The sequence below is a fragment of the Aotus nancymaae genome, unplaced genomic scaffold, assembly GCF_030222135.1.
Source record: "Aotus nancymaae isolate 86718 unplaced genomic scaffold, 86718_ANA_hifiasm-v0.15.2.pri h1tg000041l, whole genome shotgun sequence".
Lineage (NCBI taxonomy): Eukaryota > Metazoa > Chordata > Mammalia > Primates > Aotidae > Aotus > Aotus nancymaae.
In genome coordinates this window covers 2,862,670-2,878,238 of record NW_026988455.1, presented here as the reverse complement: position 1 = coordinate 2,878,238, position 15,569 = coordinate 2,862,670, and the positions used below count along the sequence as shown (strand labels likewise).

The 15,569-nt window shown below is 45.7% G+C and overlaps 1 protein-coding gene across 2 annotated transcripts in view; it reads left to right on the top strand.

Annotated features, from left to right (window-relative positions):
• MYO1E (myosin IE) overlaps positions 1 to 15,569 on the top strand; it is a 230,215-nt gene that overhangs the window by 207,308 nt on the left and 7,338 nt on the right. For both annotated transcript variants that reach the window (XM_012443130.3, XM_012443129.3), the window contains exons 23-26: positions 204 to 350; positions 2,266 to 2,423; positions 4,137 to 4,229; positions 7,469 to 7,673. In XM_012443130.3, the coding sequence (XP_012298553.1) occupies positions 204 to 350; positions 2,266 to 2,423; positions 4,137 to 4,229; positions 7,469 to 7,673 (603 nt within the window). The remainder of the gene's footprint in view (positions 1 to 203; positions 351 to 2,265; positions 2,424 to 4,136; positions 4,230 to 7,468; positions 7,674 to 15,569) is intronic.

Below are 15,569 nucleotides of genomic sequence, written 5' to 3'. Positions count from 1 at the left end.
AAACTTGCTTTGGAAGCAGATTTCAGCAATCTCATTATGTAATTGATTGTTGCTGGTTTTTGTTTGAAAGATTATTACCTATAGAAAGAAAGACTGTAGAAACTTAGCACTGTCTTGAAGGATTTTTAAAATGGAAGGAAAAAAGCAATAGAGTACACAGAAGCACAGCTTTCACCAAGTGTGTTTGTCCAATCTCTTTACAGTACTATGCAGGATGACATTTTTATTCTCCATGAGCAAGAATATGACAGTTTGCTTGAATCTGTCTTCAAAACTGAATTCTTAAGCCTCTTAGCAAAGCGTTACGAGGAAAAAACTCAGAAGCAACTACCTCTGAAATTCAGCAACACGTAAGTCCAGATCTGGGGCCCAGACTTCTGCATATAACTAAAAAGGGGCCTTGATCACACCCCTGGGATTCAGGATGGGGCTGGGGGAGGCCTGCAAGGAGGAGAGTAAGGTCTGACTGGCCCCAGTGGAACCTTAGAACCTGCAGAAGACAGTCTGGATGATAGTCACAGACTTTGAAAAGGTTACTTTTGCATTTCTGTGAAATAATGACTTCACAGACTAGTATATTTTATCATTTAGACAAAAAACACCTACATGAGGCAGAGATAGGCAGATTTTTATGTATCACCAAAAAAAGCGGCGGGGGGAGGGCGGTTTATTTAGCAGAGCAGCAGCAGTAGACTCAGACTCGAAGCAGATGAAAGTGACAGATGTGGGGGCTGGAATTCCCCAAAGCAATGCATAATAAAACCTGTTGGTAGTGCCTCTGGGGGCTTGAGGACTGTGGGTGGCCAACGTGTTGTGTAGTGGCTCACCTTCCTTTCTTTTTCTTTCTTTTTTTTTTTTAAAGATTGTTCTGTTGTGCAGGCTGGAGTGCAGGGGCGCGATCTCAGCTCACTGCAACTTCTGCCTCCCAGGTTCAAGTAATTCTCCTGCCTTAGCCTCCCGAGTAGCTGGGATTACAGGTGCCTCCCACCATGCCCAGCTAATTTTTTTTGTATTTTTAGTAGAGACGAGGTTTCACCACATTGGCCAGGCTGGTCTTGAACTCCCAACCTCAAGTAATCCACTCACCTCGGCCTCCCAAAGTCCTGGGATCACAGGTGTCAGCCACCACACCTGGCCTCATTTTCATTTCTTTTGGCGACATGGTCTAATGGACCAGGTACTGGCATGCTGTTGACCTTCTAGTCTCATATTTGCTGAGTAAGAGTTACTTACCTAGTCTGGGCCATAATAGTAAGACCCCATCTCTACAAAAAACTTTTAAGAATTAACTGGGTACGGTGGCACACACCTGTAGTCCCAGCTACTCGGAAGGCTGAGATGAGAGGATACTTGAACCCAGGAGGCAGAGGTTGCAGTGAGCCGAGACCACGCCACTGCACTCCATCCTGTGCAACAGAGCAAGACCCTGTCTGAAAAACAGAAAGTTTTTTAACTTTGCTTTTTAAATTTTCCCATCTGTAAAATGCGAATGTCCTCCATCTCTTCCCAGCTACAAGAATGAGGCCAAGACAAAGCCTTAATATCGTGATGAGGGAAACTTTTAATAGGCAACAATTTAAAATTAGGCTTTTTCCTTCTTATGACATAGGAAAATATGAGTTTAAAAAGCAAAATAAAGATCGCATGATGCAGGCATTTAGGCAATACGGAAGCATGAGAACTGGCTGGGGAGTTTGGGAATTGTGGGTAAATCCTGCCTTCCATTTGGATTTTGGTTGCTAGTATGTGTCTTTTTCCATCCCCGGGTGGGATGTGATGGGAGAAGAATAGCACTGGACTAAATGAAGCCAGATTCTGTGCTAAGGAGCCTTCAAGCTGGCTTGTGTTTGGCATCTCTCAGTCCTTCCCCTGTCGCTGCGTGACACAAGCACAGAACCAGGGCCAACAGCTGGAAGCACAATGACAACACTGCAGTGTGACCTAGAAATTGTCCTTTTCCTCTGTCGCCTCAGCAGACGCCCTGGAGACCACCTGACAGAGTGGCATTGGCACAGTAGCGAGGTACCTCCCTCACCACCTGGTGTCTCATGGTACCGGGCCCCAGATCCTCCTGCTTCTGGTTCAGTGCCGCGCAGCGACAGTGCCACCCCATGGATGCAGTGCGCATCCTCAGGGTCCTGCCCCGGTGGAGATTGTCTGGTCTTGCCTCACGTTTACACGTCCAGCAGAACTCGCTGGTGAGATCTCTGAGCACCATTTCTCACTGCTTCATTCGACCTGTTAACTCCAATGTGCTTTTTGCAGGCTTGAACTGAAGTTGAAAAAGGAGAACTGGGGTCCCTGGAGTGCGGGGGGCTCCCGGCAAGTGCAGTTCCACCAAGGCTTTGGGGACCTGGCTGTCCTCAAACCCAGTAACAAAGTGCTGCAGGTCAGCATTGGACCTGGACTGCCCAAGAACTCCCGTAAGTGCCCCACGGGCGCCGCAGGCAGAACGGCCGCCACTCTCCGAGCGTCTTGAGCAAATGCTAAAAACACGTGCACGGATGTAGGGGCTGAGAATCAGTACACCTGCTTCCTAGGGCTCAGGCTTTCTTCAGAATGGAACATTTCAAACTAAAGCAACAGCAAGGAAAATGAGCAGGTTACAACTTTCTGAGGGATATAGTACTTACATATCAGTACACCTGGCATTACAATATTGTACTTAAATCAAAGTTCGTCAGCTTCAGGTTTCATGCCCTTTCCAGTCAGATCTTGTCCACAATACAAACATCATCTTCTATGCCAGCTTTAAAGAAATTGGGCCTGGCACAGTAGCTCACACCTGTACTCATGGCACATTGGGAGGCCAAGGCCAGACGATCGCTTGAGCCCAGGAGTTCTAGACCAGCATGAGTAACATGGCAAAACCCTGTCTCTACAGAGAAAGAGAAATATACAAAAATTAGCCAGGCATGGTTGTGCACGCTTGTATTCCCAGACACTCAGGAGGCTGAGGTGGGAGGATGGCTTGAGCCTGGGAGGTCAAGGCTGCTGTAAATCATACTCATGCCACTGCACTCCAGCCTGGGTGACAGAGCAAGACCCTGTCTCATTTAAAAAAAAGAAGAAAAAGAAAGCCACACATATTCACTGTCTCTCTCTCTCACTCTCTCTCTCTCTGACAGAGCAAGACCCTGTCTCATTTAAAAAAGAAGAAAAAAATAAACCACCACACACACCCATACGCACATGCCCTACCTCAAATCCCACTCTAACTCCTTCCTTGGCCTTTGATTCTTTCTGTATTTATAATTGATATTTATAAACTTATGTTTATTGTACCTAGCATAGAATAATCATATACTGTGTATGCATCCACTGTGATATTGTTCTAAAATTTAGCCTGTGTATGAGCACACACATGAAGATGCCATATATAAAATAACTGTTTCTAGGCCGGGCGCAGTGGCTCACGCCTATAATTGCAGCACTTTGGGAGGCCGAGGCAGGTGGATCACCTGAGGTCAGGAGTTCAAGACCAGCCTAACAAACATGGTGAAACCCCATCTCTACTAAATACAAAAAACTAGCCAGGCGTGGTGGCATATGCCTGTAGTCCCAGCTACTTGAGAGGCTGAGTCAGGAAAATTGCTTGAACCCAGGAGGCGGAGGTTGCAGTCAGCCGAGATCATGCCATTGCACTCCAGCCTGGACAACAGGAGCAAAATTCTGTTTCAAAAATTAATTAATTAATTAAATAGCTGTTTCTTAAATCCATCTGCAAAGGTGGATTTAAGCATGTTCTCTAACATATTAATGCAATACCGATAAATGTGATCCTATCTGTGGCGTTTGGAACATGAATGCAAATGTTAAAATGTTCAATCTGTCTCTTTTAAAAGTCTGCAAAAATAGAACACCTCTGTAAGATTATCAGTCCTTCTTTAAAAGCCACTGTCTCTAACATTTCAAAACTGTACCTCTGTGAACCTATCCTCCGGCCCCTCCCACCCTATAGCTACCATTGCATCCTTCCCTCACTGCCCCTTGTCTACTGCAGCTGTCCTCCTGCAGAGCCACCTGAGAACTGAATTCTAAGTCTCTCTAAAATTTTGCATATGCAAAGAACCATGAAAAGCCATAAAACCAACCAGTAGCACTGATTTTAACTTCGTCTTGCTTGTTTATTTCAGGTCCTACCAGAAGGAACACTACCCAAAATAGGGGTTATTCCAGTGGGACTCAAAATGCCAACTACCCTATGAGAGCTGCCCCTCCTCCCCCAGGTAAGCCAGCCATGTACCATAGTCTCAGACCACTAAATCTGGACCCATAACCTATAAATTATGTTTGGGAAGAAACCCATTAGCAAATCAATGCACACATATTAACCAGGCATAGACCATTTCAGTGCCAGATGTATAACACAGCAGCCCTACTTGAGACCTCAAAATTCAGAAAAGTAGGAGTCAGTGAGCTTGAACTTCGGCTGAGTTCGCAATCTGGATTTCATTACCTCGAAATATTACTCCCTTAAGGAAAGGCTTCTGACAGAGAGAAAGGAGTTCCTTGTCTGTGACCATCAGACTTGTCAGCTTTTAAGACATAGGATGCTGCTTTATGGAAGTAGGAGTTTGTCAGGTCTACCCCGACTGCCACTACCCAGCTCTGGCCACACAGCACTACAGTAATCCCCCTTATCCTCAGGGGTGCATTCCAAGACCCCAGTGGGGGCTTGAAAATGCAGATCTTACCAAAACTTTTGCACTTGGAGATTTCCACAAAACTAGCAGGAATTTTTTTCCTTCTTTATAATATTACAGATAGAAGATTTGTTTTTACTGTAGATCTTAGCAACCTCTGTATACAGGTATTTTTTCCTTATTCAGCTGAGAACTTTCACCCTTTCACTCAAAGGAAGCACTTAGTGGGTTCTCTTTGGCATATCCAAATCACCAGCATCCTGGGGCCATTATGAAAAACAAGACAGGCTGAGCACAGTGGCTCATGCCTGTAATTCCAGCACTTTGGGAAGCCGAAGTGGGCGGATCACTTGAGGCCGAGAGTTTGAGACCAGCCTGACCAACATGGAGAAATCCCGTCTCCACTAAAAATAAAAAAAATAAGCCAGGTGTGGTGGTGCGTGCCTGTAATCCCAGCTACTCGGGCTGCGGCAGGAGAATCACTTGAACCTGGGAGGCGGAGGTTGCGGTGAGCTGAGATCATGCCACTGCATTCCAGCCTGGGCAACAAGAGCGAAACTCCATCTCAAAAAAAAAAGAAAGAAAAGAAAAAAGAAAGGAAAAATAAGACAGCTGCTTAGTGACTGATGAGGGGTAGCACACACAGCACGGACAGGCTGGGCAAACGGATGATTTGTGTCCTGAGGGGACAGAGTAGGATGGCACACCACCTAAACCTTACGAATTGTTCATTTCTGGAACTTTCGTATTTCCAGAAGAAAAAATAAAAACAACACTTCTTTAGTCTCTGGAATCTCACAGTTGCATGGTAAGGTATGGACCCTGATACCCAGCAGTGAGAAACTAATTCTCATTTTTTTTTGGAGTCCCCATCCTGCCTTGACCAGGCTCTGTCTCCTCCTTTTCCCTGAAGAAAATCCACGCACGAAGGAACTTCAGAGCAGTGCTGTAGTATCGTATTACTGCGAGTATACTGGTTCCAGTGGAGAATTCCGGCCAAGTCCACCTGGAAAGCTCGCTGGCCTCAGCTAGGTTGGCTAAAGTAGCCTCAGATCAAATCAGGCCACAAAGTTTCTGACCTTGAGCAGGGCTCGCTAACTCTCTAAGTGACAATTCCCTCGTCAATAAAATGAGACAATGGGACCTGGATCCATTCAACCAGCACTTCTCAAACTGTCTGTGGTGAAAGACCAGGGGCTTTAGAGGGGGTTAAAAACAATTTCCAGTTGATCACAAACCATATGTTTGTATGATATAATAAAAATGAATTAGTAGAAGAATGGAATTTTCAAAGCACATATAAGCCAAAATTTCTTATCATAAGGTGCAGCAAGCATGAAATAGACATGAAATAGATCTGTCAAACTGCCATGAACGTGTCTAAATGCTTACTCTTAACTTCTGACCTTATCGTGGACAAGGGGATCTCGAGCAGCATGTGTGGCAGCCCCTGTGGGGACCCCACTTTTATCACTGGGCATGTGACATCCCGAGGGCATGTCACACTCTTAAGATGCCCCTCTCCTTTCCTTGGGACCTTAGGCAGCAAATGGGATCCTTCTGCCCTCCCCCCGTGCCCCCCCCCGCCCAACCCTGTGGGAGCCCATTCAGCTCTCACTGACTGAAGGAACAGGTTAAGATGAAGAGAAGCTGTTTGCTTCAAATGTCTAGTTCTGATCTGGTCTGGTGGCCTGTGGGAGGAAATTGCTGGAGACATGGCTGGATGAGGCCACCCTCTTGAAAGCTCCGCCCTGAGAAAACCGTGGTTCAAAGTAAGAATGCTACTTCTTATTTCCGGGCAGGAAAAACCCTATTTCTGCAATAATAAAGATATGTATGTCGGAGCTGGAAGCGACCAAGCTGATTCTGGACCAATCTCGTGGTTCTTTCATGAAGAACTGATACTCAAAGATCAGCTCTCTTGCTCATGATCAGTGTAGCTGTCAGAGGCAGAGCCGGAACTGAACCCCTGGTCTTTCTTATAAACGACGCATCATCCCGCTAGTACCAAAGAGTTCTCTTAATTTGGTTGGAAGAGGTTTTTGGGTGGGGTTCACCAAAGTGGGCCCTGAAGAGTCTTGTTCTCTTTCTCCACTCAGCCCAGATCTGTCAGTGGGAGAATGAATAAGGGCCTCTTGATACATAGCATGGAATGCTGATGCCCAATTCAGCCAAGACGCATGGTTTGGAGCGTGTCACTGTAACCCATTACTTATTGGCTAATGCGATTTTAACTAGACATCCGTGTTCAGCTGAGACAGCTTGCTCCATCTGAACTGATCCAGCTGGGTGGCCACATTTCCCTTGCCTGTGTGGAGTGCTGTGGATGCTCCAGACTGACCCCTTGAAAATTTCTGTCCAGCTGTTTAAACAACTGCCTGCCAGCCCTCTCGAGTCATAACCTCATAATTTTTCTTAGGCCCAAGAAGGTGTCTCCCAGCCAGCTGTAAGCTTACCTTTTCTTACTGTGGGCTTTGAATCCCGGGAAATCTGGGGATTCTGTCATCACCAAACACGTGCTGAGTGTCCACTGTGTTCTGGGCACATCTGGGAAATTTACCACACTTTGTTGTACATGTTAAATGCGTACAGTTTTACTCGTGAGTTACACCTCAGTAAAGCCCGGGGGTCGGGGGAACAGTGCATCAGCTCTAATTCTCACATTGTGTTAGCAGTGATACCTTCTATTTTTTTCAAATGGGGAAACAGACTCACAAGTTAAGTAAGCTGTCCTTGACTAATACATGGAAGAAATATGGAGAGACTTTTGGCAAAGGATCCAAACGTGTAAGCCTTATTTCCTTTTCTCTTCCTCTCTCTAGGATACCATCAGAATGGAGTCATCAGAAATCAGTTTGTGCCACATCCCCATGCTCCTCCTGGAAGCCAGAGGTCCAATCAGAAAAGCCTGTACACTTCCATGGCCCGCCCGCCCTTGCCACGGCAGCAGTCTACCGGTTCAGACCGAGTGTCACAGACGCCTGAGAGCCTGGATTTCCTCAAGGTCCCGGACCAGGGAGCTGCAGGGTAAGAGTCTCACATCCTGTGGATGAGGCTGGCAAGTTCCATCTCCATTATTCAAAACAAGGGTTCAGAGATTCCTTTGGGCTGTCAGTGTACGATTCTAAAATTCAGTTTTCACCTCAATGCTATATTCGGTGGGGTGGGACCCAAGGCTGTGGGGCTGTGGCTGGTATTTCTAAAGGTACAGCCACATTAATGGCACACAACTTACTTCATTCTCCAGAGAGGGCTTATCTTGGAAACATCAGAAGATGGGTTCCTTCTGGCCCCCAGATACAGTTACTCTGTGACCTCTTGGTGCTTTCTTGCATGGTGAGGAATAATGGAGCTTTTGGTTTATGTCTGTGCCTGCAGTTGCAGAAATACAACAGCTTTAAGAGTCTTCAGCAACATAAAGAATGACATCCCAGCATTCTGTGTGATGTTTGTTGAAGCATATGGGTCTTTGTGGCTTTATAGTGAGAGCCTCTCTGCCTTTCTAGAATATAAATAAAGAGTGGGGAAGAGAACCCAGGCTTTTTAGCTGGAGGAAATGAAGATCCTGAAACTCTGTGTAGATATAGAAAAGCTATCAGTTTTAAAAGGGGGTAAAGATATGTCCTGTGGAGTCACAGGGATGGAACTAGGACCAACTTGAAGACCAGTTAGTGAACTCTGCCAGGGGGTAGATTTTGGCTCCAGTAAAAGGAAGAACGTTACGGCAACCCAAAGATGAGTTGCCCTCGCATGTAAAGAGTACTTTGTCCCTGGGAGCACTCAGGCACCAGTGGATGGGGATCACCAGGCAGCAGTGTTTGGAGTAATGCTGTCAAATGTTGATACGGGGGAAGGGAGGCCTCTCTAACACTGGACCTGCTGCTTACCTCTCTGAGCTTCAGTTTCCTTGTGCAAACACTGATGTAATGCCATCGAGCTTGCAGGGCTGTTGGGAGGACTAGAAATAATACACGTAAAATACCTAGCATGGTACTTGGCATGTAGGAGTCTAGTCACTGAACTCTAGCTTGATGGTGGTGACGACCATGACAGGATGATGATGAGGAGGACCCCATCACTTAACGGAGGTTGACCTAAAGACTTGTAAGGAATCTTCCTGCTCTGCATGACTCTCTGTGGTGGAGTGGCTCTGTCTGCTCCCGCCCACTGTCTCTTCCCTTCCCCTCTCTCAGGTCCACTTCTATTTTCCACTCTCTCCTGTCTGTAGCACAATGGAGAAGTTTCAAATGAGGATCAGGAGGTGTGAATGCAAAATAGACCCATGCAGGAAGCGAAACAACAGCTGCTTCCTCTGAGTGGGCAGCCGTCCGCCCACCTTTCTGCTGGTTGCTTGGTTGGTTGGTTGGTTGGTTGGGTGGTTGGTTGGTTTTTTGAGACAGAGTCTCGCTCTCTTGCCCAGGCTCCTGTGCAGTGGCATAGTCTCGGCCCACTGCAGCCTCTTCCTCCCAGGTTCAAGTGACTCTCCTGCCTCACCCTCCCGAGTAACTGGGATTACAGGCACGCACGACCATGTCCGGCTAATTTTTTATATATTTAGTAGAGACAGGGTTTCACCATGTCAGCCAGGATGGTCTCAAACTGACCTCAAGTAATCCACCCGTCTCAGCCTCCCAAAGTGCTGGGATTACAGACATGAGCCACCGCGCCTGGCCCCATTCGCCTTTATGCCCTATTACTTGACATTTGTCCTGCCTTGGCAGCTTTCTTCTGAAGACCACAAAGCTCTTAATGAACTTTACTGTGTTCTCACCTAGTGTTCCTTTTTCCCTGGCAAGTCTCATTTCATTTGGGCTACATATATGAAAGCACCTTAGTTGTTTTTTGGTTTGGTGTTTTTTTTTTTTTTTTTTTTTGAGCCAGAGTCTTGCTCTGTCACCAGGCTGCAGTGCAGTGGCGCGATCTCGGCTCACTGCAATCTATGCGTCCTGGCTTTAAGCGATTCTCCTGCTTCAGCCTCTCGAGTAGCTAGGACTACAGGGGCGCGCCACCAAGCCCAGCTAATTTTTTTGTACTTTTCGTAGAGATGGGGTTTCACCATGTTGGCCAGAGTGGTCTCAATCTCTTGACCTCATGATCCGCCTGCCTCCCAAGTGCTGGGATTACAGGCATGAGCCACCGTGTCTGGCTGAAAGCACCTTAATTTTATCACACAGACGGCCGTCAGTAGAGTGAATGCTACCCTTATATAGACCCCCACCTGTTTCTCACTCTCTGCACACGCACACGTGTGTGTGTGTGTGTGTGTGTGTGTCTCCCTTCTTCCCTTCCACTTCCCCTCACTCTTGGATAAGTAGCTATACCCCACCAGCGCTAATGACCATGGTTTACCTGATTGGTTTAGTCTAAACCAGAAGTTCTCAAACTCTAGCATGCAGTGGAATCGCCTGGAAAGCTTGCTGGCCCACTTCATGAGTTTCTGATTCTGTAGGTCTGGAGTAAGGCCTAAGAATTTGTGATCCCAGGTGATACTCTGATCCAGGGGCCACACTTTGAAAACCACTGGTCTGAAGGCACCTATAGTCTGATGGATAAAGCCAGGGAAGCCTCCATGTGAAGGTGAATTGCAAGGGTGCTGTTAGGCTCACGGGATTTTCACTCTCTAACCCAGACCTGTACCTTTCAGGTGGGTGAGCGTAACTAAGTTACAATCCCTCCTAGGCCCAGTGTGATGCCTCCAAGTAGGCAGGGTATTAAAAGCAGTCAACAGAATGCACCACGTCTCTTAGCTCTGTCTGCTAGCTGCCTACTTGCTTTGGTTTTGGCAAGCAAAACCATCTTTCCAGCCTACTTTGCAAGTTGCAGACTTGCACATCAGCCAGCTGGGAGCATCTGTCAGCCAAAAGTAGGCAATTTAGGAACACTGTGTCTTAACCGAGGCTGCTCCCTTCCAGCCCTCTGCCATGTGGTTCCCTATTTAAATCTTATCACACCTTTTGCCGCCTTCAGACCTAAAGACTGGGTACACGTGTTGCTGTCTTGGAGGTTGGCCATGAGGCCAGAAGGAGAGGACACCTTCACACCTGTCTACCAGGCAGTAAGATTTCCTTATGTGTAAAACACAATTAGTAGGCACACTGTGTCTTAGCCAGCCTCCTCTCTGTAACCTTAAATCTGCTGTGCAAACATTCCTTAAGAAACAGTACCTTGGGCAAAGGGTTGAGCTTCTTAGTATTTATTTTCTAAAACACGTAAAGGTGAAAATTAAAAGTTTCTAACGTGGCCAGAGACTTTGGTTGTGGCATTTTGCGGATCCTCACGGTTACCTAAATTTAATAGCTTCTCCTATTTGCCAAGAAAACATGAATTGCATTTATTCCACAGGAAGCTGCTGAAGCATGCAGGGAATTTCAGGATCCCAGGTTTGTACTTTTTCCATAAACATGAAGATTCCTATATATATTAAAGTTCCAAACAGTCACCTTGAGTTTACCAATCTCTAGAAGTAGAATTACTATGGTCTTTATTTCCTGGCTTGCACATTCTGGACTCACCTTTCCTTCCTCTCGGTCATCCCTCAGTGCACATTTTTTTTTTTTTTTTTTGGAATTTCTTTTGGATCCTGTAATATGGATACAATCAAATGATGTAATTAGCACCTCAGGTTAATTCACGCAAGTCTTTATCAGTTTATTTTAGGTTCAATCAGTTGAAGACAGCATGAAGATTTCACTAAGTTAATTACCATCTCAACTGGATTCTTTACCCTTGCTATCATTCTCCAGAAACACTACGAGATCTGTAGTGGGAATCAGGATCTTGCCATCAATTAGTATAGCTTTCGAAAAGTCTAATTCAGGTTTAAGATCATTCCTGATTCTCAAGGGAATAGAAGAGGCTAGGCAAGAATTCTATAAACAGTTCATGCATCCATGTTTGCTCAGATCTCACCGTCCAGTGTGCTTTGTAATTTTCCCTCCTGTAACTGAAATGTACATAATCTACCTGTAGTTCGTTATTGGAAGCATTAAAATCCAGACGGGAAATATCTGTTGACCTTTTAAATCCTGTGGTTCATTTTGTGGGAGGACAACTTTAGGAAATTTCAAGATACTCTAGAGATTCCTCCAGCTGGAAGTTGGGAAAACAGATAAATCTTGCAAGTGCTCAGTGGTGGGGCTTCTGGGCATGCCACAAAAGAGGGGTCAATAGAAAAGTCTAAATGCTGCCTCTGTGTGTCTTGTCAAGATCTCCCAATAGAGTCATATTTTCAAGGGGCTTAAAATTTCCATCAAGTGTCCAATAGCAATATTTCTCAACCCATAATCTACAGGAGCAGCAGCCACATCCTGGCCCAGGCAGACATGGTGCTGAGGAATTCCTGGCATCCATTTCCACATTTTCCAGTAATGTTTATAGATTCAACCTTTTGGAACACAGCATATTTTTAAGAGCCAGTGAAATAAAATGCCATTATTTTCCTTCTTGGAATTTCAAGACATAAATTTCACATCTGCAGAACAAAGAGGTGATATTTGAAAGCTTAATCCCAGCTTCCCCTGGCATAGACTAGGCACACCCACCAGGAGGTGTGGGAGCTACAGAGAAATTGACAAAAGGTAGCATTTAGAGAGCAGAGAGCACAGGATTTGCACTTGTAAGAGCATGGTGTGAGCCCTGGTTCATTCATTCATTCCTTTCTCTTTTACTCATCAAATATTTACTGAGCCATGTGCCTTCTATCCCAGGCTTGTCACTTAATCTTTCTACTCCTTGGTGTCTTCACCTGTATAATAGGGATAATAATAATAATAATTTTGAAAACCCAGTCCTCAGAGTTTTCTTGAAGGTTAAATAAGGGCTTTGTGTGCTGTAAAGCTCAATGTAATTTGAAAGGTCTTTTGTATTGGTTTCATTACTGTTATTCATTGGTTGGCCTTGCAAGGAAATTTTAATGCTTTCCCAGGATTGAAAGGTAACGTTCCCTGGCCCAGTGGCTTTATTCTCAAGAACTCAAATCTCTGGCCTGCCTAGAGCTCTGGACTCCACGAAGGTCTACGCTTCAGGCATTGATGGCTTTAATGCAGGGAATAGGCAGCCTAAGAAAGCCAAGTCAAGGAGACCAGGCAGGTAGACGCCAGCCCCCAGCGCACACACACATCCTTGGCAGCTGTGACTCTCCTCCGTAGGCACAGAGTTCTGCAGCAGTAACGGTAACAGTCACTAGACACCAGAGGCTCATTTGGACAAACTGAAGAAGAAGAAAAGTGACAAACTCCTTCTGGCTCTGCACTATTCCAGTCTCTCTCTTTTTTTTTTTTTTTTGGGGGGACAGAGTCTTACTCTGTCACCAGGGCCGGAGTGCAGTGGTACAATTTTGGCTCACTGCAGCTCAACCTCTGCCTTCTAGGTTCAAGTGATTCTTGTGCCTCACCCTCCTGAGTGACTGGGATTATAGGCATGAATCACCACGCCTGGCTAATTTTCAGTAGAGATGGGGTTTTGCCATGTTGGCCAGGCTGGTCTCATACTCCTGGCCTCAAGGGATCCACCTGCCTCGGCCTCCCAAAGTGCTGGGATTACAGGCGAGAGCACCGTGCCTGGCCTTCACAGTCTCTTTCTAACTAAACATCTCCGCTGCAGTCATCATAACAATGCACATCCCATGGAAAGGGATGGACGTTGCCAGGCAGAGGGAATTAACTAGCCCTCAGTTTAAAGAGTTTTGATGTCACTAGGGGTTTTGTTTTCTTGTAGGCTTTTGGCATCTTGTGAGATTCAGCAGCCATCTATGAGGGCTCAAATGTCAGTTGACATCCTAATGTCTTGGGGCAAATATATCACTTGGTCTTCTCTGGTCGCTAATACGGGACTTACCTTGCAGTGCAGGTTTTCACAAATCCAACTGGATGTAGTGTGCTTAATTCATTGGGAAGTGTTACTTGCTTCTGGGTTATAATGTGATTGCCCTACTCAGAAAAAAGAACCTGGTGCAAAAAGGATTTGCTGTAGCTCAGCTTTTTCATGTATTTATGTTCATTGGTAATAGACACATAAAGTGATGTGTCCAAATTACCCTAAAATAAATGATGGGTCAAGTAGTAATAGAAAAACTAAATTGCATTATACAAAAATTACGTATAATGAAACACTGGATTTGCTCAGTGATGTATAGTTTTATAACCATATACTAACATATATATATATATTATCTATATAAGGAGCATTTATTACTGAAACGTTAAAAGGAAAAAAACCTTATTGTGAGTCTGAAATCTTGCTGCAACTCCCAGTTGTCTAGCCAAGTGCAGTGACTCACAGTGTTAATCCCAGCACTTTGGGAGGCTGAGGCAGGAGGGTCACTGGAGACCAGGAGTTCAAGACCAGCCTGGCCAACATGGCGAAACTGTTTCTACTAAAAATACAAAAATTAGTAGGGCATGGTGGTGGGTGCCTGTAATTCCAGCTACTTGGGAGGCTGAGGCAGGAAAATCACTTAAACCTGGGAGGCAGAAGCTGCAGTGAGCCAAGATTATTCCATGCCACTCCAGTCAGGTGACAGAGTGAGGCTCTGTCTCAAAAAAAAAAAAAAATTTATCTCAGTGAAATGTTTTTGTAACACAATTTTCAATTGTGATGTTTATTAGAAATGCAAATACTGTGTCACAAAGTACCAGAACTACCAACAGTATCTAAATTCTGAAACAAATGGTGGCACGTGGCTGTAGTCCCAGCACTCAGATGGCTAAAGCAGGAGGATGGCTCCAGTCCAGGGGTTCAAGACGGCAGTGAGATATGATCATGTCACTGTACCCCAGCCTGGGCATCATAGCAAGACCTTGTCTCTAAAAATAATAGCAATAAGTAAATAACCAAACAATAGTAGGCAAGGCATTTGTAGACAAGAGTGAGCCTGTGCTGTCGTGAGGGCAGCATGAGGAGGGCAGGATGGTAGTGTTCTGGTCAGCAGTGGGCACTCTGGGGAGGGAAAGGCCTGAGCTGTAACATTCACCAGCTTCTGTGGTAAAATACTCTCCCTGTGGGGAGTCACCAGTGTGACTGCTACTGGGTGCGGAGTTTGGAAAAGATGGGCGTCTCACACCATTGTGTATTTCTGCCGTGCGTCAGCAATAGACTTTAATAACTTCAAATGTGTAGACAGAAGGAAAATAAGTAGGCCGAGCGCGGTGGCTCACACCTGTAATCCCAGCATTTTGGGAGGCCGAGGCGGGTGGATAAGTTGAGGCCAGGAGTTTGAGACCACCCTGGCCAACATGGTGAAACCCCACCTCTAATAAAAATACAAAAAGAAAATTAACCGGGCTTGTTGGCACATGCTTGTAATCCCAACTACTCAGGAGGCTGAGGCCGGATAAAAGCGTGAACCAGGGAGGTGGAGGTTGCAGTGAGAAATGATGAGCATTTATTGCCGGTCCTTTAATATTTCTTTGTCGTCAGTTATTTGATTTTTAATAATGGCCATGTTTGACAACTGGCTCATAAAATTCCTGAACGTTCTATCAGCTCTCACAAGCTGGAGTGAGCAGCCCATACTGGCACAGTGGGCATGCAGGTCTGGTGTGCCCTGTGAGGGGGTGTGTAATCCCTAACTCCTGGATTAACCAGTTGTCTCAGCTGGGAGTGGGGGCTCCAGGCACGTAGAAGACCTCATTCATCAAATTTCTGGCAGTTTTTTTGAAAGTAATTATTCTCAAAAAAAAAGAAAGTAATTATTCTCATTAACGACGCAGGATCGCCACCTAGTGATGCAAAGGAGATTGCCTGGGTTTTCAAGGCTGTTCCCACCGACTGTGTTCTGAGGTGGCTTCCAGGTCTCCAGTCTGGTGAATTGTACAGACTGTGACCGCTTCATTGGCACAGACTTGCTGTGTTCCTCCGTGCTGTTGAGAGCTCTCTGTAAAACTTTCCTAGAATTAGAAAAAAGGCCTGGAACCAGATGCAGTG